Source organism: Polypterus senegalus, chromosome 7, assembly GCF_016835505.1.
Source record: "Polypterus senegalus isolate Bchr_013 chromosome 7, ASM1683550v1, whole genome shotgun sequence".
NCBI classification, from domain to species: domain Eukaryota; kingdom Metazoa; phylum Chordata; class Cladistia; order Polypteriformes; family Polypteridae; genus Polypterus; species Polypterus senegalus.
This window is the reverse complement of record NC_053160.1, coordinates 44,438,202-44,465,301: the sequence shown is the minus strand read 5'-3', so window position 1 is coordinate 44,465,301 and position 27,100 is coordinate 44,438,202. Positions and strand designations below refer to the sequence as shown.

The 27,100-nt window shown below is 37.8% G+C and overlaps 1 protein-coding gene across 2 annotated transcripts in view; it reads left to right on the top strand.

Annotated features, from left to right (window-relative positions):
• fras1 (Fraser extracellular matrix complex subunit 1) overlaps positions 1 to 26,869 on the top strand; it is a 304,511-nt gene extending 277,642 nt beyond the window's left edge. For both annotated transcript variants that reach the window (XM_039758545.1, XM_039758544.1), the window contains 10 exons: positions 349 to 509; positions 4,215 to 4,429; positions 5,998 to 6,148; positions 9,130 to 9,237; positions 12,538 to 12,697; positions 12,785 to 12,901; positions 18,186 to 18,352; positions 18,725 to 18,930; positions 20,250 to 20,396; positions 24,667 to 26,869. In XM_039758545.1, coding sequence (XP_039614479.1) covers positions 349 to 509; positions 4,215 to 4,429; positions 5,998 to 6,148; positions 9,130 to 9,237; positions 12,538 to 12,697; positions 12,785 to 12,901; positions 18,186 to 18,352; positions 18,725 to 18,930; positions 20,250 to 20,396; positions 24,667 to 25,245 — 2,011 coding nt within the window. In that variant the 3' untranslated portion in view covers positions 25,246 to 26,869. The remainder of the gene's footprint in view (positions 1 to 348; positions 510 to 4,214; positions 4,430 to 5,997; positions 6,149 to 9,129; positions 9,238 to 12,537; positions 12,698 to 12,784; positions 12,902 to 18,185; positions 18,353 to 18,724; positions 18,931 to 20,249; positions 20,397 to 24,666) is intronic.
• The last annotated feature ends 231 nt before the right edge of the window (positions 26,870 to 27,100 follow it).

Here is a 27,100-nt window from a genome sequence, read left to right as displayed (position 1 = left end):
GTTTTTAAAAGCATTTTAAAATTAATGTTGATTTAGAGATGCAACAAAATGCTATTATTAGGTTGTGATACAGTGCATCTAGGACAGAAATTGAGTAGGTAATAAGAGTTCTCATAGTTTGCTTCATGGAATAAATGGGAACAAGCACCACAGCTCTCTAGCCCTCAGGAAAATACATGTCCTTAGTGCTAAAAAATGAAAAAAATTAAACATTGCTAGTCATATTTTATAAATTAGTCTAAACAGCAAGAAAGACTTTAAAAAAGATGTTAATAATAATAAAATATGATTTTAAAATGTAAAGTAATAAAGTTATTTACTATATATATGTATGTTTTTTCATTACAGGATACATATTTCAGTGCAAATCCCACACCAAGATGGCATGCTTCCACTCATTTCTACTATGCCACTTCATAATCTACACTTCCTGCTGTCAGAGTCCATTTATAGGCATCAGCATATCTGCTCCAATCTAGTTACTCTGAAGGACCTCCAAGGCATCTCTGGTGAGAAGCTGTTTTATCTGACGTTAGAAGATTACAGTAGCTAATATTTTCTGTGGAACAGCACTTGGAGTTAGTGTTCAAAGCACGTTCTCTGTATAACGAGTTGTATGGGGTTGATTAATCCTATTACTTCGATGATTCCTTAGATCAGGTGTAACAGGATTATTAACCTTACATGATTCATATAGTGAAAAAAATAATGCACACTATCAGCAGTTTACTAATGAACCGTGAGATGACAGTTGTAACATCAAAGAAAATATAAAGTTACTAACCTATGCTAGAAGCTCTTAAAGAAGCTCTTAACCAATCTGTAGTCCTGATAAACACTTTGGTAATTTACACAAGAAAGATAAGCCCATCTAGATAAGACCTTTAAGTATAGCATCCCATGCTTAAATATTTTTCAGAGCACAAGCATTTTTATTACCATTTCCATGTATTTATGGTGAAGTGGGTGCCACATAGATTGTCACATAACCCTTTAACTCTTGACATTTCTTTTAAACTGTGGTCACATATACTGCATTAAGCCAATAAACTCAATTTCAAAACTGAGCAGATCATCCATTCTTTTGCAAAGGTTTAACACTAATATTTTGAGGAGAGCACATCTGGTATCTTCTTCCTCAGCCACATAGTGAGAATTCCTAGGTGAGGCCAATGTTTCAAAATTTGACTTCATCCAGTGTTTTGTTTCTTGTCATAGTAAATCTCATGAATGTCACCCTTACTTGCTGGTCACATTCCTGTGCCAGTTCATTCCATGAAATGACGAGTAGCTGTTAAGTGCTACACTCTATCACAGGGGTACTCAAAGTTTTTGAATGCCGGTCCACATTCAGTTCGCCACCAATCATCGGGGTCCGCTATAGACAGGTTTACCGTGTAGGACTGTAGGTGTAGGTCTGTAGGAGGCTAGTAATAGATTCAACGCAAATAATAACATTTTTACAGAAGACCAAGATATGCACAAAAAATGGAAAACAATTCAAAAAAGTCACATGACTACTTGCAATTAACACACCAATTACAACAGTTGGTACGTAAATGATTGTCACTCAGTGTGAAGTGTGAAACTGTTGTTTCGATTTCATAATGGCAGCATAGTTCGGTGAGTAACCAGTCAGTGCAATTCTCATTGCATTCCTGAGGTTCTGGTCGGTAATTACACTTCGATGTTTCGTCTTGATAGTGTTCATAGTGAAGAACGCACACTCACAAGAATATGTTGAACCAAACATAGTGAGCACGGAAATCGCCAGTTCCTTTGCAGCAGGATACTGAGAATCTGGAACAAACTTTGACCAAAAAATTGTTATGCTGACTTCGTTCAATTTTGCTTTCAAAACGTGAGAAGCTTGCAAATCAGCTGCTTCCATTTGCAACAGTGACGGGTTTAAGTTTGGAAAAATTGAGGCAGCCACAGATGTCCATTCACCGTCAGGCTGGACAATGAAAGGATCAGCAACAAACAAAAACATAGGCTTCAGTTTTCTGAAATCCTTAAAACTTTTATCAAACTCAACCTTCAAATGATGTAGAAATGTGGAAATCAACTAAAAACATGCCTGTTGATCAGCTGTCATCCAGCTGTTCAGGTTTGGGAAATGCAGCATCTTGCCACCTTCCAAGTCATTAATGAAAATGCTCAGTTTTGTTTCAAAGACAGAACATTTTTCTTGCAATTCTACAACGGTTTTGTCTGCACCCTGAAGTGACAAATTCAGTGTATTTATATGTCCCATAATATCAACATGAAATGCCAGCAGTGCGACCTTGTCACTGTCTTGAATAAATGTTAAAAATTCTGCCGCTTTCTTTGTATTGAAGAACTGCAGGAAGTCAGCCACATCTTCACGGAGATTCCAGAACCTTTCCAACACACGGCCCTTGCTTAACCATCTGACGTCATTGTGAAGCAGCAAATCTCCAAATTCTGCAGACATCTCTTCAAGAAAAGAACGAAACAGATGATGCTGCAGAAACAAATTACATCGTAAAAAATTCACTAATTTCACATGAGTAGACATCACTTCCGCCAGTTCATTACAAAGTTTTGAACAGAGGGCCGACTGATGAATGATGCAGTGATAAGCAGTAAGGATGGGCTGAAGTGCCTTCATACGAGTGACAAGTCATCTATCTTTACCAGTCATTGCTGGTGCCCCGTCTGTTGTAAGGGAAACCATTTTTGTTACATCCAATCCAGCTGCGTGCATAAACTGTGATAATGCTGAAAAGACGTCCTCACCGCGGGTCTGTTTTGCTAGCAGTAGTAATGTCAGAAACGCTTCAACAAAATTATGGCCATCAAAAAATCTTGTGAACACACAGAGTTGAGACATGTCAGTTTTATCAGTGGATTCATCGCACGTGAGAGCAAACAATTCAGCCTGTTAAAGATCTGATATTAACTGACCACCGACATTGTCAGAAAGGTCATCTGCACGACGACTAGCAGTACTGTCTGATAATGGTATCTGCTGAATCAGTTCAACACACTTTTTGTCGCTAAACAGAACCAAAGAAGCAGACATCATGCATTCTTTAACAACCTCTGCATTAGTAGATGCTTTCTTATGTCTGCCAAGAACCCAAACAATGCGTAGCAAAGCTTCTGTAACATTTGATTGTCTGGTGGTCGCTTTCGTCATCAGCGATGAACTCGCTACCAATGACGACTTACGGGCGTCGATCTTATGCGAACAGAGCTCTGACTTTGGTGGATAATTCGCATTGTAGTACTTGTCGTGTTTCATCTCAAAATGTCATTTTACATTGCCGTTTTTAATCACGCTTACCGTTTCCAGGCAAATAATAAAACAACAATAATTTTGGTGCTTTTATATTCTGACTTTTAAGTTACGCAGAAGACAGTTGCGGTGCGCCAAAAACGTCTTGGCGGTCCGGATTGTGGACCGCGGTCCGCCGTTTGAGTACCCCTACTCTATCACATTTAGTACCCTGAATGCTTGGACAGACTGGACAAAATACTTTACCTGTTTGTATTTTAACTCTAGAATATGAGCTCAAATGTTGCGCAAATAAGATGACAATATGTATGACATCCAATGCCTAAGTTAGTAACCTCCAATGTGACAATAGACAACAGAGAATTCAAAGCACACTCCTGACTTCTATTCTTTAAGTCTGTCTCTTAGTAAGACCTGAGTTCATATAGCATTGAGAAAGAAATAACCGTCTGACCAAAAGCTAATCAAGTACAATTTGCAAGTGTGTGTGTTCATCATAAAGACATTCCAAGGGAAATAAACTGAAAAAGGTAAATGACTGAGGGTTAATTTTCTCAGAAAATAATCTTATTCATTAAAAAAATTCTGAGTCAGCAGGATGACAACAGAAATTAAGCACTTAATTACATTTACATGATTCAGTAAAAGGTAAAGTTTGCTTCTAATTAAAAATGTATTTGCTGCAAAAACAATTATCATTACAGTACAGCATTCCAGGGTCAGAGTTGCTTGCCCCTGTATTAAGGGGATATCTGTTTGCCATAACAAATTTGGGTTCCAGATATAAGGAACATACTGTATCTTGAATGTGAGAGAATGTTGTGGATATTCTTGGATTAATAAAACTGAATCATGTAATCTTATGTTTGCCAATAACTAAATATGCTGAAAGTACAAGTTAATTATTTTAAAACTTATTTTCTTTTCTTTTTCTCTTTTTTTTTTTAAGAATCAGGATTTCTGGATGATGTCTCTTATGACAGTATTTCTCTGGGTCCTGGTTTTGATCGTCCTTATCAGTTTGATCCCAATGTACGAGAAGCAAAATCTATTCAGCTGTATAAGCACTTGAATCTGAAAAGTTGTATCTGGACTTTTGATGCCTATTATGACATGACGGAACTAATTGATGTCTGTGGTGGATCTGTGACGGCTGACTTTCAGGTTTGCATTACTGTGCACATATGCAGATAGATAGATAGCACATTATTTGTTCCAAGAGGGAAATTTACCTTTTTACGAATGATCAATAAGTAAGTAATACAACAAAAAACAACCACCACCCTCAAATACACACCAGAACTACTACAAAGAAAGGAAAACTTTTGACTTGGCCAAAAATAAAAAGAACAGTCACAGGGAGGCATTATAAAGGTGCATTGCTGTAGTTATGAAGGAGCCCCAGTAGCATTTCTTGATGCATTTCACCTGAATAGTTTAGGGGCTGAAAGTATTCAAATGTGTCAGAGAGAGGAGAACCCAATGCCTTAGTCATGCAATACTAGGCTTTGTTGACCAAGATATATAATGTTTGGGTTTTGAATTTGCAGTTCTAAAATACAGTAATAAGTGAGTGTAGGTAATTAAACTCTGCCCAAGGACAGGAGTGTTCAGAGGTTGCTATCTGTGTTGACACACAGTGCTGCTGCAATGAGCTGAGTGAGCTAGATTAAGCAAGTGTGACACTGCTATGTTACTTTACTTTAATATGTGTCTTTATAAAATGTATTATTTATGTATATGTTGTAACAAAGGCATTATATAGGCGCCTGACCCGACACAGATGGACACGGAGGCACGTATAAAAACAAGCAAACTTTTATTTATCTTCAGCTGTGGGACACGTCTTCCCTGTGCCACACAGCCCAACACAGTCCCAAAACACACCTGCAACACCAAACACTCTACTTCTCTCCTCTACCACCACCCCTCCTAAAGCTCAGTCCTCCTCCTACCGACTCTGGCTCCTTGAGTGGTGGTGGCTGGCCCTTTTTATAATCCACCCAGAAGTGTTCCAGGTGCTTAACCACCTGGTTCTAATTACATCTCCGGGTGGGGCTGAAGATTCATCCAGCCAGGCTGCTGAGTCCATGCAGCTCCCCCTAGCGGCCATCCGAGCCCCCAACCAGGCTGTGGAGGATTCCATCTCCCATGGAGCCCTGCGGGTGGTTGGGGAACCACCAAGCGTCCCGGGGGAGGTACTGGACTGCCCAGGGTGGCTCCCCCGGAACATAAGCAGCAGGGGCGTCCCTGCCGGGCATGGGACCCGGCTGTCCTTCACAATGTGTATGCAAATTAAAATGTTAAGGAACGCTTCCAACAGAGCAGTATTTCACATGAAGCAAGAAGATCAGATCTTCTTGGCATTTGCCAATTTGTCCTGCACAGTAGTGTTGAACCAGGACATGAACTAGATCTCAGGTTAATTTTCATCAAGCAATTCATGAAATATTGTATGCTAAAATAATACTTTCATAAATAATAAATCTTACATCATGCTGGCTTGCAAGCCTTTGTACACATAGTCAGCAAGTCAGTTAAAACTCACAATATGTAATACACAGCAGTAAATGTACCTGGTTTGGATTAATAAAATTTATGAAACTATAAATAACTAAAATGCAACATAATGAACAGTAGATAGAGAGTGCAATCTTAAGAATCATTTCTGTAACGGTACCATTTAAGTCTAACAACTAGTCTTTGTATTTATTGTTTTGTTTTCATTTCAGGTAAGAGATTCTGCTCAGTCCTTCCTGACAGTGCAGGTCCCCCTTTATGTTTCGTACATCTATGTGACAGCACCAAGAGGATGGGCATCTCTGGAACACCACACTGAAATGGAGTTTTCATTTTTCTATGACACCGTTCTATGGAGAACAGGTATTAATTCAGTTATCTAATAAAATACATTTCTTGTGAGTACTGTACAGATTGGTAAAATCAAAAACAAGCAAGGATGTAATGCTTAAATTGCTAATAATGGTTAGCACCATACTACTGTACGTTATGAATATGGAAAAAGGTAAGATGAAGCAGAAAGGAAAACTGAAATTACAAGTTAATACAGAGTTTGGGAAAATGAACCTCTGGGCATCTGTACGTTTACCCAAACCCTCACACAGTATCATCTGAAATTTGTGAAACATTTTGGTTGCTCTGCTCTGTCATCAGTACAGTATATCTTCTGACAGTGCTCCTTAGCCTATATTAGACGTGGTACTTAAACCACTAGCTGAAAGAAAATCAAATTGTAGTAGGTCATTAACTGTTGTTAGATGCTGTGTGTTGCTGTCTTTTAATAAACATTGTGAAAAGCCGTGCAAAAACACTATTTTGAAGGGACCTTAATTAATATTTACTTATTTATTATTATTATTATTATTTATTAATATTTACTGACACCTTTATACAAGGAGACTTTTGAGATACACTTGAAGCACAGACAGGTGAAGAAACTTGCTGATGTTCACACTGTCAGTAGTAATTTTGTTTTATCTTAGACATTCAATTTTACAATTTGTTTAGTGATTGTATAGTATAGTCAGGTGTAACAGCTTTAACAGAATTGGAAAAGTAAGGGTTGATTGCAATCTTGTATAGCTTTATAAGTTCAAAGTAGAAGAACTGTAACATTGAGTATAAACTTAAAATGGAAAATAATTAATACATTTGAGAATAATTAGAATAGTGTGATCATGTTTCCCACTTCTTTTTATGATCTTGATTCAAGAACAGAATAGTAAACTGTTAAAATAATCAACTACACTCTACACAAATGCAGAAAAATAGTTTTTGTCTGTCCTAAACACTGTCACACCACATGGTCCTCAACCAAAAGTATCTCAAGACTTGAGAAAGTATATTAGGGACCAATTACCAGCAGGACAATACGTTTGGCAGACAAGAGAGATGCTAATGCAAAAAATATGCATTTATTGTACAATAAATAATTAAAAAAAGAACATGGTGATAAAATCAAGTACATTTGTGCAATAATAAATATATTATCAATTAAAATGGTGACACACAGTGTCTATAAATTTGCAGAATAAATAAAGAAATCCATTCAACCAAACAGATATTGAACAAACCAGTAAATACACTGTGCAAAAAAAAATGAAAAACTAATCTTTTAAGGGGCTGTAACCAATTCATCGGCCTTAAGCAACAAGTCATTGCAGCTCGATACCTTTAAAGGTTATTCAGAGAATGCAGTGTTTCCCCCAAAGCTGTTTCTTAGCTGTAATTCTAGCTTGCTCCCAACAGGTCCTTTAACTATCAGTCCTCTCCACAACTGACTATCCTAAAAGCACACACCACCTTTTAAAAAGCTGCACGACACAGCAGTTGATCCTGGACAGAACTAAACCTCCACGGTTACACATACAGGTGCATCCTAAATTAACATGACTCCTTGCATTCAAATGCTTTAGGTCGGCATTGTGTGCCTACACATGATTGGTTCAAATTAGTTACAAAGCACCCAAACCAAACAGCCACCTGGTATCAGCATCCTGGCAAAGAGTCAGGCAGACTTGCACCAGCTGCCAGTAAGGTTCCACACGAGTGACACTAAAACCAGTGTCAGAAAACAACGGGTAGTACAAGGATTAAGAGTATGGTGGGTGGCACATCCCATTACAAATACTGAAATCAGTACAGAATAATACTTTTTATGTTAGCTATTGTGGTCAAGTGAGGAACATCAAGCTGGAGGGAATAAGTTTTGGCATGTCATTCCTGTTGAATTTTTTATTATTATTTTATTACTATTATTATTTTACCACACTTATATTAACTTCACCTGTTTGTTGTCTGGTACAAATCTTGCAATCGATATTTAACCCACTTCCTATTGTCCAAATGACTTGAAATTTGGCACATTTACTCACTTCCTTTGACAATACATGAATCAATAATCAGTTTCACTAATTGATCAATTAATAAGTGTTAATTAAGAAATTAAATTTTCATGTGAAGAATAATTCAGGATTTCACCAATAGATGGCAGTATTAACAGATAGAAATATCCTTTTTGCATCTTGTAGGAAGATGTGTGCATATAAACGCCAAAGGAAGTGTTAAAATATTGATTACAAAATTATACTAAAACAAACCCAAGACTAAAAAGTTGAAAATAATATATATATAAAAAATACTTTTTAAAAACCACTCTTATATTAAGTTAAAAAGTGTACTAAAAAGTAAAAAATAAGTCTCTCATACATCACTTGTAAAATAAAAGCGTGGGCACTTTTCATGAGTCAACATTCAAAAAATCTTAGCAAAAGCACCCACCTTTAAATTTACGAGTGATGTATGAGAGACCTATTTTTTACTTTTTAGTACACTTTTTAACTTAATATAAGCATGGTTTATAAAAAGTGTGTGTGTGTATGTATATATATATATATATATATATATATATATATATAATTTTGCTTTTCTTTTAAACTTAAAATAAACAGGTGCTCTATGACACAGATGCAAAACAAACAAAAAGTAGCTTGCCTCTAAGGGTTTAAGTGAAGGGTTCCTTGAATGTAAGTCACGAAGATGGTGCCCCATCCTGCGGGGTCCTCTGATCACAGAATGATGCCTCTTTCTGGTAGCCTTAGCTTACAGGCAGTGGACCGGAAATGGGGAAGCCAGCTGCCCTAACTGGGTGTATTTTTGGCACTGTGTATAGAAGGGGAGAGGACATGATTAGCACTAGTGCTCCCTATCATCCCGGAGTAGTATTATGTACTTTGGATGAAGCCGGAAGGTACCCTCTGATGCACATGCATGACACTACCTGTATAGAAAGTACTTATACTGCAATATATTTTATTCATTTTTTTTCTTGTTTTTCTCTGTAGGTATACAGACAGACAGCGTATTGTCTGCAAGACTTCAAATAATAAGAATTTACATCAGAGAAGATGGACGTCTTGTTATTGAATTTAAAACTCATGCAAAATTCAGAGGTATAGAGCTTATTAAAATGTCATTGCTCCAAACCATTGAACTAATCAGAGCGATGTAAATCAATCTAGCCTTCTTTTTTATTTTATATTCTGTGTGGAAAATGAGCCATCACGGTAAAGATTTAAAACAGCAGAGTCTGAATTCTAAATTAACTCATTTTTGGTATCTCATCCATCCTTCCCTACCCCATATTTTCCCATTTGTAAGCCATTTGTACAATGATGGGAAGATGCCGTTATTCTTTAAACTGCAGTTTGTCGGTGGCCCAGCTTAGCAAAAAGTTGGCAGTCTTACAAGAAACCTTTGGTCAGCTGTCATAAGTGGATGCCCTTGATAAACAACAACAAGAATATTTATTTATATAGCACATTTTCATAAAGACAATGTAGCTCAAAGTGCTTTACAAGATTAAATAAAAATGAGGTTAATATAAAACATTAACAATATTAGGCAATAATATTATACAATATGTAACAAAGAAAAAGGTAAGGTTGGATAGCCAGGAGGACAGAAAAAACAAAGTAAACAGTCACACAAGTAAAGCTATTGAAATGTTTCTTATAATCATTGAACATGGGAAATAAAAACATTGTATTTGGAATTTTCCTAAGAAAAACAGTGGTCTGGATATTCAGTTTTTTTTTAATATTTCCCACTTTGCTTGTGACAAGGTTTCTATCAGCTGCTACAATACTGTCTTGAAACCCAGTAATGAATGAATTACAATGTAACACCATAATATTTTTAAACACCCCCACCACCAACTCACAAATTTTGATTTTTAAGGAGTCCAGAGGTTTAATTGGGGGGGTCCCAGACTGCTTATATTTTGCACCGTGGATGGGTGTTCAAACAAAATTCCAATCTAGATTTTTAGTCTTCAAAGTGAAAAGAAAATTATTTGGAATTACAGAAACAAAATCTAAATTCTAACACAAAACAAATGCTAATATTTAGGGCTGCCAGCAAGATCTGAATATACTGAACAAGGATTCTAGTTTTCACACTAATTGACTTTAATGGCACATATTAGATAAATCTGAACTCCTTTTTTTAGCTGCTTTCTTGTTTTTGAAATATATATAACTTAAACTGTGCACTGTAGGAATTTTTGATTGATTAATAATCAATTAAATGGTAACTCTGGAGGATGCAATAATAATGTGGGATTTGAAACAGAAGCTGGTTTACTAATTATCGATTTGGCCTTTGGCAATACCGGTAATTCTTAAATAATTCAGCAAGGCTCCTATTTTATTTTCCTTACCCTTTTTCTGTTGTAGGAGGCAGGTCTCCGGCCTTTAAACGTATATTAATATAACTGAGGCACACTCATTTTAAGAAACAGAATATTACAATTTGTTGATAAACACAAGTATTACAGAAGTATGATGAATATATATTTTGACATATAATATTGGATGCAGACAAACGTATAACATATAGGCTGGCTGTTAACTGGTATAGTAAAACCTCAATTATCTGTCACTCAATTAAACATCAGATTCTGTTAACTGTCAGGGCCAAAAAAAAAAAATTTTGCATGCCAGTCCCTCCTTATTACTGCACTACTACTACCATGCGGTATTCTGCGAGCTGTGTTCATTGGAATAACTCTCTCTTCAGCTAGCGCGAAGTGTTCTTCTCCAGCACCACGTGTCATGTCACATTTTGAAATCACTGTATCAGTTACCTACCTTCAGTTTTAATAGCATTTCGTAGCTTTTCTCTTTTATTATAATTATTCTACTACACATTGTTATGACCAATAAACATATGTGTGTGGTGTTTGAATTGTCACAGAATTTAAATTATGAAACATTTACAAAACGGCAAAAGTGCTTCAAGTATTGCTTCGATTTACGGAGTAGGAAGAACAACAGTGAACAATATAAACCGTGATGCCAACAAAACTGAAAAAGTGTTGAAAATGGAAACCACTGATGGTGATATTATTCTGTATTAATGTTAATGTTCTTTTGTATTATAATTTTCTTTTCAAATTGTGTTATGTTTTGTTAATATATTGTGATGTACAGGCAGCTAGTAATGAGCTGAGGGGGAACAGAAAGGTTGGAATGCTGTATAAGTGATGGGACTGGGTGAACGGCTTCTGCTATGTAAGGGGTGGACACTCCTCTTAGGAGGTGAGTGACAGTAGAAGTTAGGAGAAAAAGGAAGGTGCAGCGGAAGGAAGTTTTGAGTAGGGAGGCAGGAGACAATAAGCACGAGTGTTTGTGGTATAGAGAAAAAAGGAACATAAGTAGCAAGAGATAATCTGATTGTTAGGGAAGGCTTTCTTTTATTGTTTTGGAGGTGTGCGCTGTAACCCATAACCCAGATAAAGGAGTATAAGATAGGGCACGGAAGACAGGTTTGTTACGGAACCATGACTCCAAGTAAAACATAGAAAACTCCAGTACCTCTGAGTTGTGTTTGCTTATTATGCTGGTCGTTATAATATTATATGAATTAATTCATTTTTTTGATACTATATTTTGTTAATATAGTTTTATTTTGTAAATAAACACAACTATTTGCTAAACTAATCTACTGTATATCATTTTTGAAGTACAGTAGCTGTTCTGTTATCCGTTTTGTCTCTTATCTATCACTGCCTCAGTCCCAACCCCTGACGGATAATCAAGGTTTTACTGTATTTAGAGTTCTGCTTTATCTTGGAGCAAATAAATAGTTTTACAAAACCAAGTCTTTATGGATGATGTCCGATGTTGTGTGGAGTTGTTGCTTTGTTGTTGCTCCGTGTTCAAGTGGAGAATGCTTCATGTGATGAAGTGCACTATTTCTCTTTGCCCCATGATTTTTGTCAGTGCTGTACTGCTGTTCCTCTAATTGCTTTCTACTAATTGGATTAAAGCCACTTCCAGTTATAATATTAGTGTCTTTTAATAGGTTGGTTCTTCTGTCCATCTTAGTTGCCATCCCTTCAATTATAGGTCTTTGTACTTGCCTGAGACTATTTTGCAACTTCAAACTCAAGAGGTCTGCAGAGGGGCCTCTGGGAGGATGTAACTGGAACTCGGATTTACACCTTTCTTATCAGATGAAGTCCAGGTACATCCTGGAACAAGCTGGAGTTCATTCACTTAATTTGGAATGCAAGAGGGGGTTTTATGCAGCAGGATCCATGCATCCATGTTAAATCTGCTTTGTAAACAAGGACTGGTGTGCCACTAAAGCCTAGCAGAATGGGCAATGCCCACTTTATCCTGTAACACAGTCAAATATCATTCTTGTGCCAATCAATGTTAAAGGATATATCTATTAATTATTCACAGGTCAGTTTGTCATAGACCACCATACCCTTCCAGGACAAAAGTCTCACCTAATGGCTCCTGATCACCTAGGGGGCATTGAATTTGACCTGCAGATGTTATGGAGTGCTCAGTCTTTTGATTCTCCAAATCAGCACTGGAGGGCAACAAGTTCCTATAGCCGGTATAACAACATTAAACAATTTTACAGATTATATTCTAAATTGTTAAAGATGATGACGATTATAATCTTATTCCAATATTTTAACAGAAAGGACTATTCCGGGGAGTATACAGTCTTCCTAATTCCATGTACTGTACAGCCTACACAGCCATGGATTGACCCTGGAGGCAAGCCTTTGGCCTGCACAGCACATGCTCCTGAAAGGTATTCTATGATCTCTGTCAGTCTCATATGGCTGTATTTGTATTCCTTTATATTTTTATGCACAATACTGGTGTGAATGTTAATATGTTATGATACAGAGTGAAAAAGGGGCACTTTGTCAAGAATACTTTGTAACTATTACATTTGAAAATTGGTCATTTATCCATGAAGCTATTATGCAAGATGAAACAAAAATCCAGTTTTGCTAAATGTGTATATAATTAACTTGTAAAGTAAATTCATTGAAATGACTTGCTACTGTAGGATGTGCAGGATCTCAATTTTACCTTCTAGCCAGGTTGCCAGAAATGTAAAAAAATCTGTACAATTTATTGATGAAGTTCATAAATGGGTGAAATTCTACATTAAATAACTTTCCGCTTCTCTGCTTTGGTTTGGGCATGGTGACCGGCTATTTATAAACAAATAACCCAAACACACTTGCTGCAATATACCAGAAAAAAAAATTGATTTATAATATAAGGATAACAGAAGATGGATATATGCAAGTGTATATAGATTGTGGTCCCCAGGTTGTGGTGCAGCTCCTTAAACTCCTGACACAAAGGCTTGGACACAAGTTCCTTGTTGAGCAACAAGGTTTATTCATGTGAAACTCTTACAAGTATAGTTTCTCATACCACATATATAAAAGCAAAAGTCAATCATGGAGACATTGCGCCGATGCTGTCTTCTGGCTTCCCCTTGCCCTTTGTGCCAGCAGCGTCTTCAGCCATGTTCTGGCTGATGACGTTCAAAATTCAGTGAGGCTTCCTTCTTGGAGCTGTTCTCCTGCAGGTGTGAAAGCAGGAGGGAAGATCCTGCCCCCTGTCATGCTCTACTGAGTTTAAATTGGCCCTCCAAGTCCATTGGAGATGAGCCAACCAAAGCATGTGACTGTGAGGGCTCTCATAGGTTCTCCTTTCTGTTTTGGGGTACAATAGTAGTCTGGGTCTCTCTGTCACATAAAGATGGACCCCTACTGTCTGCACCCCTTTAACCTTGTGTGAGACTGCTGCTGGTTTGGTGATAGGCTGCATAGCCCGGATGTTGGCACTAGGAAACTGGTTCTTCTTGTCCAGCCCTCCGTCTTTCTCCCCCACCATGAGCTTCTCCATTGGGGTGCCCCTGACGGGAGGCTCAAACATTGGTTATCACACTGTTATTGTTCTGTCGGAACGGAAGATACTCGGTGCCCATCAGCCATATCTGGGACCTCTTCACTCTGCATTCCTTTCTATTATATGGAACAGAACAGACTAACCTGTACGGCCAAATTTGTAGGCTTGTGAAGAGCCCTCGGCCAAACCTGTCTTTGTACTCCTCCAAAGCCTTCAGAGGGGCTTTAGCTGTCTTCTTCATCTACTCTATTGTCTTCTGCAAGAGCTTGAACACCTGTAATACTGAACGTACAGGTTTTCTGTACCTTCTCAAGCTCCCCCACGGATGTGGGATTGAGCTCTGGGAGTTTCTGTCCCCCTCTCAAGAGTCAGATGGCATTGGCCTCCACAGAATATGCTCAGTTGGGTGTCCTGGAGGATTCTGGAAATTATAATCGGGTTGGCCTTCCCAAAACACAACACATATCCTGAAACTCCTCATCCTCCCAATAAAGTTCGGCAACTCAACACTCTTTTTCCTTCCTGTTGGTTCCCATCCACCCGAATGGGATACTGGAAGTGCATGGTCCATAGTCTGCTCCGGCATTCCCAGGGTTCCTAAGGGCAGGTCTTGTGATCCCCTTCTGCAAATACTGGGCTGAGGCTCTTGCAGTTTGAGTGATGCATCCTTTCACTGCCACTGTTTTGTCCAGGGTTGGTATCCACTCTCGGAATGGGTTTTGCATACGCACAGTCTAAGAGATATGAACAGGGCACATAATCAAAGCAGTCTCACATACCTCTGCCTTGCCATGTTCACCCCATCCATTTTCTTCCCAGTAATGTTCCACTCTATGTAGAGCGAGATCCGCAACATAACAACCCCTTGTCAGGCTGTCTCTCTAAATCCTAAAGTCGGCTCATTTGCTGATGGACATGCTGTGCATCTGACACTTTGATGCTTTCCCGCCTTGCTTTGCCCCTTTTCTCCATATCATGGAAGGTTCTCTCTCGCAAATTTGTTCCTTGCTAACAAGAAAAGAGAACAGTCTTTGCCAAAAGATGGCCAGGAATCCTGCTGACTACAACACCTGTGGTCCCCAGGAGGCACTGCAGCTCCCCAAATTCTTGACACAAAGGTTCGGACACAAGTTCCTTAGTGAACAACAAAGTTTATTCATGTGAAACTCTTAAAGGTGTTTCCCACACCACAACCACAGCTGTAATTCTCCGCACTTCCCTGTCATCTCTCCTCTGCTTCTTCAGCAAGATATGCCATCCTCCTCCAAACTCTGGCTTTGTGTTGAGGCAGGCACCCTCTTGTATGTAAAACCCAGGAGTACTTCCATTGTCCAGAGATTGTGGCTTGGGTGTACTTCCAGGTGATGCTGAAACCCCACAAAGCAGGGCCCACCAATAACTTTAGCACCCCCAGGCAGCACCAGCAGAACCCAACAGGACTGGTCCAAAGAACTACAGTTCCCAATCTGCCCCACGGGCACCCGCAAAAATACCGCCACCCGGGGGCACTGCCATTCAGCGTGCTGGGGGAGACAATGCCTGAAACAAATTGTCTTTCACCTGTCCATCCATACTACTGGAATCCTGGCTGTATATGAATCCTGACACAGCTCCAGCTAGAATGCTAGTCCCAGAGTGGCGTCCCTCACAAGATATAAATGTACTGTATAGTGATATATAAACAAAGGACAATAACAAGCAATACAGAACATAAATTTAGACTAGCTTAGTTGAACTTTTTTTTAATCCTATAGAAAAAGGCACATAACTTATGAAATCGGATCTTTCCATTCATTCATTTAGATAGATAGATAGATAGATAGATAGATAGATACTTTATTAATCCCAAGGGGAAATTCACATAATCCAGCAGCAGTATACTGATACAAAAAACAATATTAAATTAAATAGTAATAAAAACGCATGTAAAAGCAGACAATAACTTTGAGTAATGTTAGCATTTACTCCCTCGGATGGAATTGAAGAGTCACATAGTGTGGGGGAGGAATGATCTCCTCAGTCTGTCAGTGGAGCATGACAGTGACAAAAGTCTGTCACTGAAGCTTACGCCTCCCCAGCACACCACCGTGTAGAAGAGGCCACTTGCAACAACCATCTGGTAGAACATCTGCAGCATCTTATTGCAGATGTTGAAGGATGGTTACGTTCATTAACTAGTTATAAAGTTTCTAGTCCCTGCACCATGAAGATGGCGTTGATTTACTCAGTTAGCCTGCACTGGTTTACCCTACCACACACAGTTTTTGTGTGTGATGCTGCTCTTAACTTCCTAGGGAGAGAAACGTGTAACAGCTAAAAATGTATCCTTCACAAATTATATTACTTTTCAGTTACTACTAAGTTACGGAATCAAAGTATGTGTACTTATGGTTTGGTGTTGGCGACGCTTTTTTCCTTTCTTGGTCAGCTTTTTCCAGAAAGATCTTCAGCACTCTTGTCCTTCTTTGTTCAGGAGCTCTTCACCTTCTTCGCCTTGGTCACATCTTCTGGTTGCAGGTGGTCTGCAGTATTCTCTGAGGTTTACACACAGTATGTCTTATTCCACTAGAAAATTTAACACCTACTGGGCAGTTGGTGATTGGTCAACTCCTATCTTTAGCAAGTTTTGCTTTTACATACTGTCTCTCTCTTGCTTGTGCACTTGCTAATACTTAGCAAAGTTTGGACTAATGGCACCCTTGTCTAACTCCAATACAGACAAGTCTTGCACTCTTCCATTGTAACATCAGATTGCCCTTTAGAGTAAAGAGGATTTTTGTAGCCTTTGTTACGTACCCATTCTAGGCAACGGGGTCCCTGCTATAGACAGTAGAAGTTATGGTCAGGTTGAGAGCAGTGAGCATATAAGAGAATGTGTAGCACTAGTAGTGGTAATGATTTTTAAAGGAAGGAATAGAGATTTTGCCATTAGTGCCATTTTCCATTGACAACTAGTGCAATGTTTTGTCGATCAGGGTTGCCAACAAGAGTTATGGCTCGTTTTTCACTGAGCATGTTTTAGATGCTGCATCACAGTGATTTTTGTTTGGGATTGATCAGCCTTATCAGATAAGAACCACAAACTGCATTCGGAAGAGGCCCAGTACAGGGAAACTTGATACTTGAGGTGAAGATAAAACTGTGTCTGGCAGCTGCTTTTTACCAAAGTCTTGTGTGCCAAAGCATAGCAAAATGGGTTATGCCAGTCTGTCCTATGCTACTTGTATACTTTGCTCTGTAGATTTTTTTGTAATGTTAAGAAAATTTGAATAAGACAAATACTGTAATAATATGTAGGAAAACATTCTTAGAAACATTGTACATATACTGGCTAAAGAAACTATAGTTTGTGTTGAAATCCTAGTAAACACAGCGAGGAGTTCCCTTGCCTTATCCAAACTGTATTTAGCATATCACCAAAATGTAGGCTGACCTATGTGCAGAAGGGGGATTTTTAAGTGCTTTGTTATAAATGCTGATTACCTCAGGGTATCCCTTCATACATAAAAACAGACAAACGCATGAAACAGCATGTAGTTCAAAAAATGAAAGGAAGCTGGGATTTTCAGTACAGAAATTCAAATGGAGGACATAGAGATTTAAAAATGATGCAGTAGATCCCTTAAACCCAGATTATTACAGCAATGACCACACAGCAGTGAAGCTTTCAAAATCATTGAAGAGTACTGTTATCTCTGGGTGGTGTATTTATTTATTTGTTTTATATTCATTTTATGCTTATAGAAACAGGATTTGAAATGTGTGTGAATACTGTTAGAAATCCAGATAAACTTAAATGTTTGTGCAGTGAATCCTTGGGAAAAAATTGATCTTGATCCTTAAAGTCCAAATGTTGAAATGTTTTACCTTGTTACATCTGTAGCATTTTCTACTTTTTGTATTTTTCTATTTTTTTTTATTTTTATTAAAAAAAGGTCTGGTTAGTATGTTTTGTACCCATTTGTATGCTAAACTGGCAATTTTGAAAAAAAATTGAAATGCATGGATTCATTTTGCAATCTACATTTGTACTTCATAGGAATTCTCCAGTACTGTTTTTTTGTTTGCTCCCATTAGGTTACATACTGTAAACTAAAAATGTTGCAGTACGCAGATTTTTGATGCCTGTTAAGTCATGATTTTACTTTATTTTTTTCTGCAAGGTTTCTTGTCCCCATTGCCTTCCAACAGACTAACCGCCCTGTACCAGTGGTCTATTCTCTAAACACTGAGTTTCAGCTCTGCAATAATGAAAAAATCTTTCTAATGGACCCGGCCACTGCAGAAATGTCAACTGCAGAAATGGATTACAAAGGCGCTTTCTCCATGGGTACTGCAGTAGATCTATTACCTTTTCATGGCTTGGTTTGAATGGGGAAAAAATAGCCTCTGTAGCTTTTTTCAGTATATTCTTATGTTATTAGTAATTGCATTCTATAAGGCTACAGAAATGTCTTGTAATTCAAAAATGAATGGAAATTATAGACTTGCCTCAGTATTTTGTAAGGAAAATATGTTTTTAAATAAATGGCTGTAAATACTGTAAATTAAAATGTTCATATGAAGTAAGTTAGCACTGAATAAAATTCTCCAGCAGAAAATCATTCAAGAGTTTGTCAGATTTGCTTCTGAATATTTTTTTCTTGGCATTTCATTTTTCAATTTAATTTTAATGAGAACTGTGTGCATTTTGCTTGTTTAGGCCAGACCCTTTATGGTCGTGTGTTATGGAATCCTGAACAGAATCTGAATTCTGCCTACAAGTTACAGCTGGAGAAAGTTTACCTGTGCACTGGGAGGGATGGCTATGTGCCTTTCTTCGACCCAACAGGGACCCTTTATAATGAAGGTCCACAGTATGGGTGCATTCAACCCAACAAGCACCTCAAACACAGATTTCTTCTTCTGGTATGTTTTGATTTGAACTTCTCATTCTGACTGTCTGGCAACGCTGCTGTCAAGCATTCACATAGCTCCGCATTTTGACACCATATGTGATATTATAGATTACTAAGAAACTGATGAGTTTCTGTAAAATTAAATTTAGTATGCTGTTTTAAGTTTATCATTACACCCACCCCGCTCAGTTTTCTTAGGTTTAGGCTACAGAAAAAAGTATGCGCTCCTTCCAGTTCATCCCTTTGGCTCCTCCCAAAGATTGTTTCAATGTTATAACATCTCTTGCTTCTTACAGAGTGGAGCAGTCTTACTGAAACAGCAGCTTACAAGTTCACTGTCAGTTGTAACAGAACCATTACAGAGTTCTACCCCATACATCACAACATTTATGTGATAAGACATGGGTGCCTTGTTTTTATATATATGCTTTCCCCAAATACATTGAAGAAAAGTATCAGCATGTCATTTCAATTTGTTTCTAGCTATAGTTGGAATATATTCAATGGAACACTTATGATATTTTCTAAAATGATAGCTGTACTATTAAAAGAAAATATTTCTTCAGAAATGGTATTTGTCACCTCAAGTGTCTCTTGTACCCTAGAAGAATAATTATCTAAAATACTTTTAATTCACCACAGAGGCCACAATATCCTGTTTTGGATTCTATTTGAATTCTGTGTTGATGATTGATTCAGGAAGTTTTAATGAGAAATTTTCATAAATGCACTCTTAATTCAATAGGGCAAGCCCACTTTGCAATCTCTTGAAATCCAAAATGGCTGGTGCTGAAGAAGTATAGGTAAAGGTGAACAAGCGAACCATGGTAGTGAGATCAAAGAGGACCATAGAGAACATGTTATTCAAGAAATTAACCTTGTCAATCAAGAAGATTCAACTGGAAAACTTGACAGTAATGGGACACAAAGGGATTGCAGATATTTGCAAACCAGTATCTTTTCATGACAATGTACCCTAATCACTGAACTCGGATTATATAATTTATGAGTTTCTGAACTGGTAGCTCATACTGAAGGGAGTTTGTTTGGTTCAAAATGTTACATTTGAGTGCTCATGGCTCTGTTTTTTATTCAAGAGTTTATTAGTGATGCAGTGCAGGAAATATTTTAACTTCGCAATAAAGAAAGCAGGGGATGTCAGACTTCAACACCTAATAAAGTGGCCATCAAGTGTAAATTTGTAAAATATGTTTTAATCCCTTTGTTTTCAAAATTGTATGAATCAGCATGTGTTGTTTATATATATGTCATCTATGGTACTGGCACGAATTATGAAATTTACCTAACCTTGGTATCCTGTTTCTGCAGGATCGGAACCAGCCTGAAGTATGTGACCGGTATTTCCATGATGTTCCTTTTGAAGCATACTTTGCATCGGACATCCCAGAGCTGTTCTCCTTGACTAATATGCCTGGTGTGGATGGTTTTACAATGAAGGTTGATGCTCTTTACAAGGTTAGTATAGTATTTTATCATTTGTAGAAATAGCTTTTTTTAGTTTACCGTTTACATATAGTATCCATCAAAATGAAACACCAGTCAACATAAAGTCTCAAGATGCTTATAAAGAACATGTTTATGTATTCCAAACAAGTAAACTTATAGCTGCCATTTTTAAAGCATGGAGAGTGATGTTAAGGAAACTTATACTAATATTGTTTTGGTCTTGTTTGCATAATGTTCAATTAATAATGTCACAGGTATACAGTTATACGGTACGTCTACAGCTACAGTTTCTACAGCTAGGCCTGTGCGGTATACACGGTTAACCGGCTCACCATGGTGACATGCCTCTTACTGATCTGAAATCTGACTTTCCTGCTGCATTTTTACATTTTTTTTAGGACTGCAAAATTTTACCAATGAACTATAGTGATTAAAATGTTAATTTCAAAATTAGGCAGAGGTATAAAAAATAAACAAGTATCACTAATGCATTGGCATCACTGCCACTACCTGGGTGGACCAGCCAGGTCCAGAAAAGTTGTGCTCACACCCCACAATCTTTCCAAAGCTCCAAAAGTTGATTTCACTAGATAATGTTTTTCCAAGTGATGATTGCAGAGTTTCTGCCCTTAATCACGAAGTCATAGTTAAGAGTTTATGGACCAGCTACCTTAGAAAAAACTTGCTGCTGAACTAGTGACCTTAGAATAAGAATAATAATAAAAAAAAAAAAAAATTGACAGTGAAGATGTCTGTTAATTCAAAACCAAACCGAACTTCTGTAGTTTAAACTGATTCTTCTATGGTTTAGTGATGTTATTCTTTTTTGTTATCAAATTTTTACTAAGTAAACGCCAATTACAAGTTACAGTAAATTAAAGAAACATAAAACATCAATGCAATATAAAGGCCCCATCCCACCCTATCCCACTTCACAGCCCCAAATAGCAGAAGTTAATCTTGCAGGTGAGGAAAATTTGAAAGGCGGTCATTAGAAAGGCACATAACAAAACGTTTACCAGGAGTAAAGTACGTGCAGATAACTGGGAATTCTAGAGGCAAAAGTGATGTTCTTAAAAATCAGGACGCAGTCAAGAGGAGCAGATAGGTTACAATTCCAAACTGACAGAACAGGCAAAGAGTTGGAGGTAGCCATGCATAAAAAGGTGTACGTAGCAGAGGCAGATTTCATCTGAGAGGGCAGAAAGTGAGAAAAAGTTAAAAAGAGAGTGAGAGTAGAGTGGAGAAAGACAAAGGAATACTCCAAAACCTGGTTAACATGGTGGAGCTGAAGAGAAAGAAAAAAGAAGAGAAAGGAATAGAAAATGTGGACCTCAGCATTTGTAACGTTCTGAACCCTGAGTCATCAAAAATGTCACTCAAGATAAAGATGTCACACTCCACCCAGCCCAGGAATGAGATGGGATACCTTATATGCAAGGATTTGAGGTTATTAAAAATGGGGGTATGTGAATGCAGACCTGGGATGGACCTACATGTTTATCTACTTTGCACCAAACTGTGAGTGCCTTAGAGTAAAGAATATTGACATTCTCAATCCTCCCAGGATGGCACTTTGCTTTTTTGAGATGTTTTAAATAAAATATAGTTATGCAGAACTGAACACCCAAGGTCCAACTCTTGTTTATTAACTACATATACTGTTAAGGCCACATAAGCGAAGGATAGTTGAATACATTTTCATTTTATTTTATTATTTTTTAATAAATGTGTGAAATTCTGTAGCATTTACCAGATATACTTAGACGTAAGTGGGGTCTTGAAACCCGAAAAATCAATCATAAAGTCAGACCCTGAATTGTACGCCTGTTTTTTTTTTTGTTTTGTTTTTTTACATCTTCTTGCTTCCTCCAATTTCACACCAGTTTCTCAGACTCATCGAATTTTGTTGCAGCAGCATAGTTACCCAATTTATTTTGCCACTTCAAAGACATTTAATTTAAAACCAGATTCATATTTTCTTCTGATCAAACACTCCATCATAGATAAGGGATGCTCTTACGATAAAGGTGTATAAGGGTGTGAGATACAAAAAACACAAAACAGTGCAAACGTCGCTCTGGAATAGTTCAGGTATTACCGTGTGGTCACGTAGGCACAATACATAGAAAAAAAGGCAATGTGCTCCGTGGTTAGTCTCTCAGGTGGGCATTAGCATATCGTAACCTCTTGGACCAATAGCTTGAGTTTTCTGCATTCAATTTGTACGACCGACATTATAAAATACTGGAAATTATACGGTAAATTCAAGTCCCAACTTATCTGCAGGAGAACTTTTCCATGAGTATATATGGTAACATGGTTAAAACATGCCAGGGTTTTTAGTAACAGTCACTGTGTTAAATGTGTGTGTATATATATACATACAGCGGGTACGGAAAGTATTCAGACCCCCTTCAATTTTTCACTCTTTGTTATATTGCAGCCATTTGCTAAAATCATTTAAATTCATTTTTTCCCTCATTAATGTACACACAGCATCCCATATTGACAGACAAAAAAAAGAATTTTTGAAATTGTTGCAGATTTATTAAAAAAGAAAAACTGAAATATCACATGGTGCTAAGTATTCAGACCCTTTGCTCAGTATTTAGTAGAAGCCCCCTTTTGAGCTAATACAGCCATGAGTCTTCTTGGGAAAGAGGCAACAAGTTTTTCACACCTGGATTTGGGGATCCTCTGCCATTCCTCCTTGCAGATCCTCTCCAGTTCTGTCAGGTTGGATGGTAAACGTTGGTGGACAGCCATTTTTAGGTCTCTCCAGAGATGCTTAATTGGGTTTAAGTCAGGGCTCTGGCTGGGCCATTCAAGAACAGTCACAGAGTTGTTGTGAAGCCACTCCTTCGTTATTTTAGCTGTGTGCTTAGGGTCATCGTCTTGTTGGAAGGTAAACCTTTGGCCCAGTCTGAGGTCCTTAACACTCTGGAGAAGGTTTTTGTCCTGGATATCCCTGTACTTGGCCGCATTCATCTTTCCCTCGATTGCAACCAGTCGTCCTGTCCCTGCAGCTGAAAAACACCCCCACATCATGATGCTGCCACTGCCATGCTTCACTGTGGGGACTGTATTGGACAAGTGATGAGCAGTGCCTGGTTGTCTCCACACACTGAGGAGAGGCAAGACACATGACAGCCCGCATGGAGTTTGCTAAAAGACACCTGAAGGACTCTGAGATGGTGAGAAATAAAATTCTCTGGTCTGATGAGACCAAGATAGAACTTTTTGGCCTTAATTCTAAGCAGCACTGCTCATCACTTGTCCAATACAGTCCCCACAGTGAAGCATGGTGGTGGCAGCATCATGCTATGGGGGTGTTTTTCAGCTGCAGGGAAAGGACGACTGGTTGCAATCGAGGGAAAGATGAATGCAGCCAAGTACTTACTAGGTCATGAAGATTAAGTCTTTATATACTGCACATTGTCTGCGCCTCTTTATGAGATATGTGACCAATAAGTACAATGTTATAAACGACACAACAGTAAATAGAAGTTAAAAGCATTTTTTTTTTTTTTTTACTAATTTTGCCTGGTTTCGTACATTAAATTGTTTACCTTGCTACACTGTAAGTTTTATTTTGTGGCTAATTCTCAGATTTGCTTATTTCAGTTCAGGGTAATGGGGGGCATGGGTTGGGGGGCTGGAGCCTAACTCAGCAGCACTGGGCACAAGGCAAGAAACAGCCTGTGACAGGGCACTTATACTGCAAAAAATAAAATCTAAGCAAGCGACAGCTTTTTATATTAACCCATTAAATCTTGTTTTCCCTTATTGCAACATTTATTGAATTATCAGGAATTGTATATTTAAGATTATTTAGGTTATTTTAATCAATCTTGTCAAGTATATATTGCTTACTCCATTGGTAGATTTTTGTTTTGCTAAATAAAAGCAAAACCGCTCCCATTTCAAGTTTTCTTTATTTTTTATTGTTATAGTTTTTGCGTACGCATTTTTTGCAGGGTCCTTACACACAAGGCCAGTCGAGAGCTGCTAGTAAACCTGTCATGCGCATCTTTGGAGAAGAAACTCCCATACAAACAGTGACTAGGCGTGAGCTGCCAACACTGCCCATTGTGCCACATTGTCCTATCCAACGATAATTAATATTAAAAATATAAATCTATTAAACTGTATGATATTTGTCTATATGTCATTTAATAATTTGGAAGTCTTGACTTTAATTTTTTTTAAACTGTGAATTTAAAGTGTCTTCCTTCTCTGTGAGATTTAAACACATTTCTTGTTACTTTGTTTACAGGTTGAAGCTGGTCATCAGTGGTATCTTCAGGTGATTTATGTTATTGGTCCAGAGTCCATTTCAAGGCCACGAATTCAGCGTTCTGTGACTTATGAAATTAAACGCAGCCGGAGGGACTTAGTGGACAAAAGTGGACGACTTCCCTTGGATGAATCACTGATCTATGACAATGAAGGCGACCAGGTAAAAAATGGCACCAACATGAAAACTCTGAGGCTAGACGTGGAGCCTGCAGCAGTCACATCTCATACAGGATCATCTGTTGGTGGAGCCCTGGCATCAGTCACTGTGGTGGTGTTCATCTTCCTGGCATCTTGCTTCCTTTTCAAGAAATGCCACAGAAAAGAGAAGAAAAAGACGCCAGTTCATGAGTTAGCAGAGATGTACCCGCTGAATACTAAAGTAGAAGCCTGCATAAGGAATGTAGACCGTCTGGAGAAGAATCTAAGCAGCAAGCACAAAAATGTTAACATTCTGAATGTCAATGAGGAGTCTTGTAAAATTAAAGGAGTGAAGGTCAAGCAGGTTAACTTGGAGGTCAAAATACACAATAACTTACACGACGGCACAGAGGTTTGATGTTCTAACCATTTTTAATGCCAAAAATTGTATTTTTATAAAAAAAATATTGAAAAAGGGAAAAGTAGTGCAGTGGTCAGCTGTGCATCATATGTTATTTCACAACTGAGCTACCTCATCTGTGCAAATGACTATCGTCCACGTATCACCACTATTTTCATAGACGATTAACCTTTTCTTGTTATTGATTTAAAAATTATTAGGGGTATACCTTACTAATATCTTCCCATGTAAAGATAATATACACTATAATAATGTATTACAAATCCTTCAACAATGGCAAAGATAGCTGTCAGCGTTTTTGATATGCAATGCACTTTCTGAGGGACAATAATCCAAACTGCCTTGTTTTAAATTTACTTCTTGTTTTCCCCAGTAGTTTTTCCATATATTGCAATTTTATATTTCAAATATTTGCAATTCAGCCCATTTTTAAGTGGTAAAACATTTTCAGTGTGTCAGTATCTCATTTTAATCTTTCTAACCTTAATTTAAAAAAAAAAATACACTCTTAATTGTTTTAAAAAGCCAACTGAGGAATCCAAAGTGTAATCTTTTTTGGTAGTTCAGGCACAACTTGCTTTATCATCCCTGAATATTGAATTTTGAATGTGGTGTTTACTCTGAATTTGTACAATTAAAATTCTATCCGCCACAGTGGTGACGAGTATTAAGCATGCCGGAGTTGGAGGAGCAACTTGTACGGTGCAATCTGACGCTAAGTCATTAAGACTTAAAGAGCCCAGAATGAACCCGACGCCAGCTAATCAGGAGACCACAAAACACTTCATGGAGTGTGGCGTCGTGTTACGTGTCGTGCTGCGTGTCAACACTCCAAATGCCTCACTTGTATGTCCGTTTTATTCTTTTGTTATACAGTAGTTGTATTCTGAAGAACAGCCATTGACGTGTGTGTGTGTGTGTGTGTGTGTGTGTGTGTTAGCATCATAAATGTCAATTAAGGCCAAATTTTCATTTTCTTAAAAATTATAACTCAATATTACTTGAGAAGTTTTTCATTATTTTTTAACCAATCGTATATTTTTAAGATGATTCTTTTGTTTAGTATGTAGTATTTATTTTTCCCAAGAGAAACTCGAGATTGGATTTATATTTTGAATGTCTCATTTCAATGTAATTTAATGCTGACTAACATTGTACTGTATTTTTCACGTGTGGATTAATCACATTAATGACTTGCAATATGTAATTCTTCAATTACTGTATTTTTATATGTTTTGTTTAATATTGTGGCACTGAATGAGGAATCCTAACAGGCACTGTTCAATTTACTGTATTGCTAACCACTGGAAGTCTGCCATGTGGGTGCTGCCATAGCACTGATATCTACTGTATTACTTTCCTGCTTTTTTCTTTCACTTATTATTATTATTATTATTATTATTTACCACAAAGACACTCAACTGAAGAGCAGCAGAATACAAGTTTGAAAATGCAAATAATCTTCTGTGGTGCTGTTTTGGCCTGTATTCATTGCAACAGCCAAATTGTGTTGCCGTGCTAGCCAAGTGATAACTTTGAACTACTGAGTAAAGAATGGGTTTTACTAATAAACAGTAATAAATACAGAAAAAAAAAACACAGACCATTTGACTTTGTTTTTGAGAGTGAAAAGATGTGTAAGATGGCAGGTAGCTCTGTCAACTCCAAGCACTTCACTCCAGTTAGCTCTGAGGCAGCCATTCAGTTTGGAGTTTTGCAAGACCTCCCTGTGTTCACAAAGACGAACTTTAAAGTTGGCACCAAAGTGGCCTCATGTCAATGTGAGGGAGTGTGGCCCAGTGCCCTTGTCTGGTGTTAGCCTACTGCCCAGCGCTGCCAGGGTGGGCTCTGG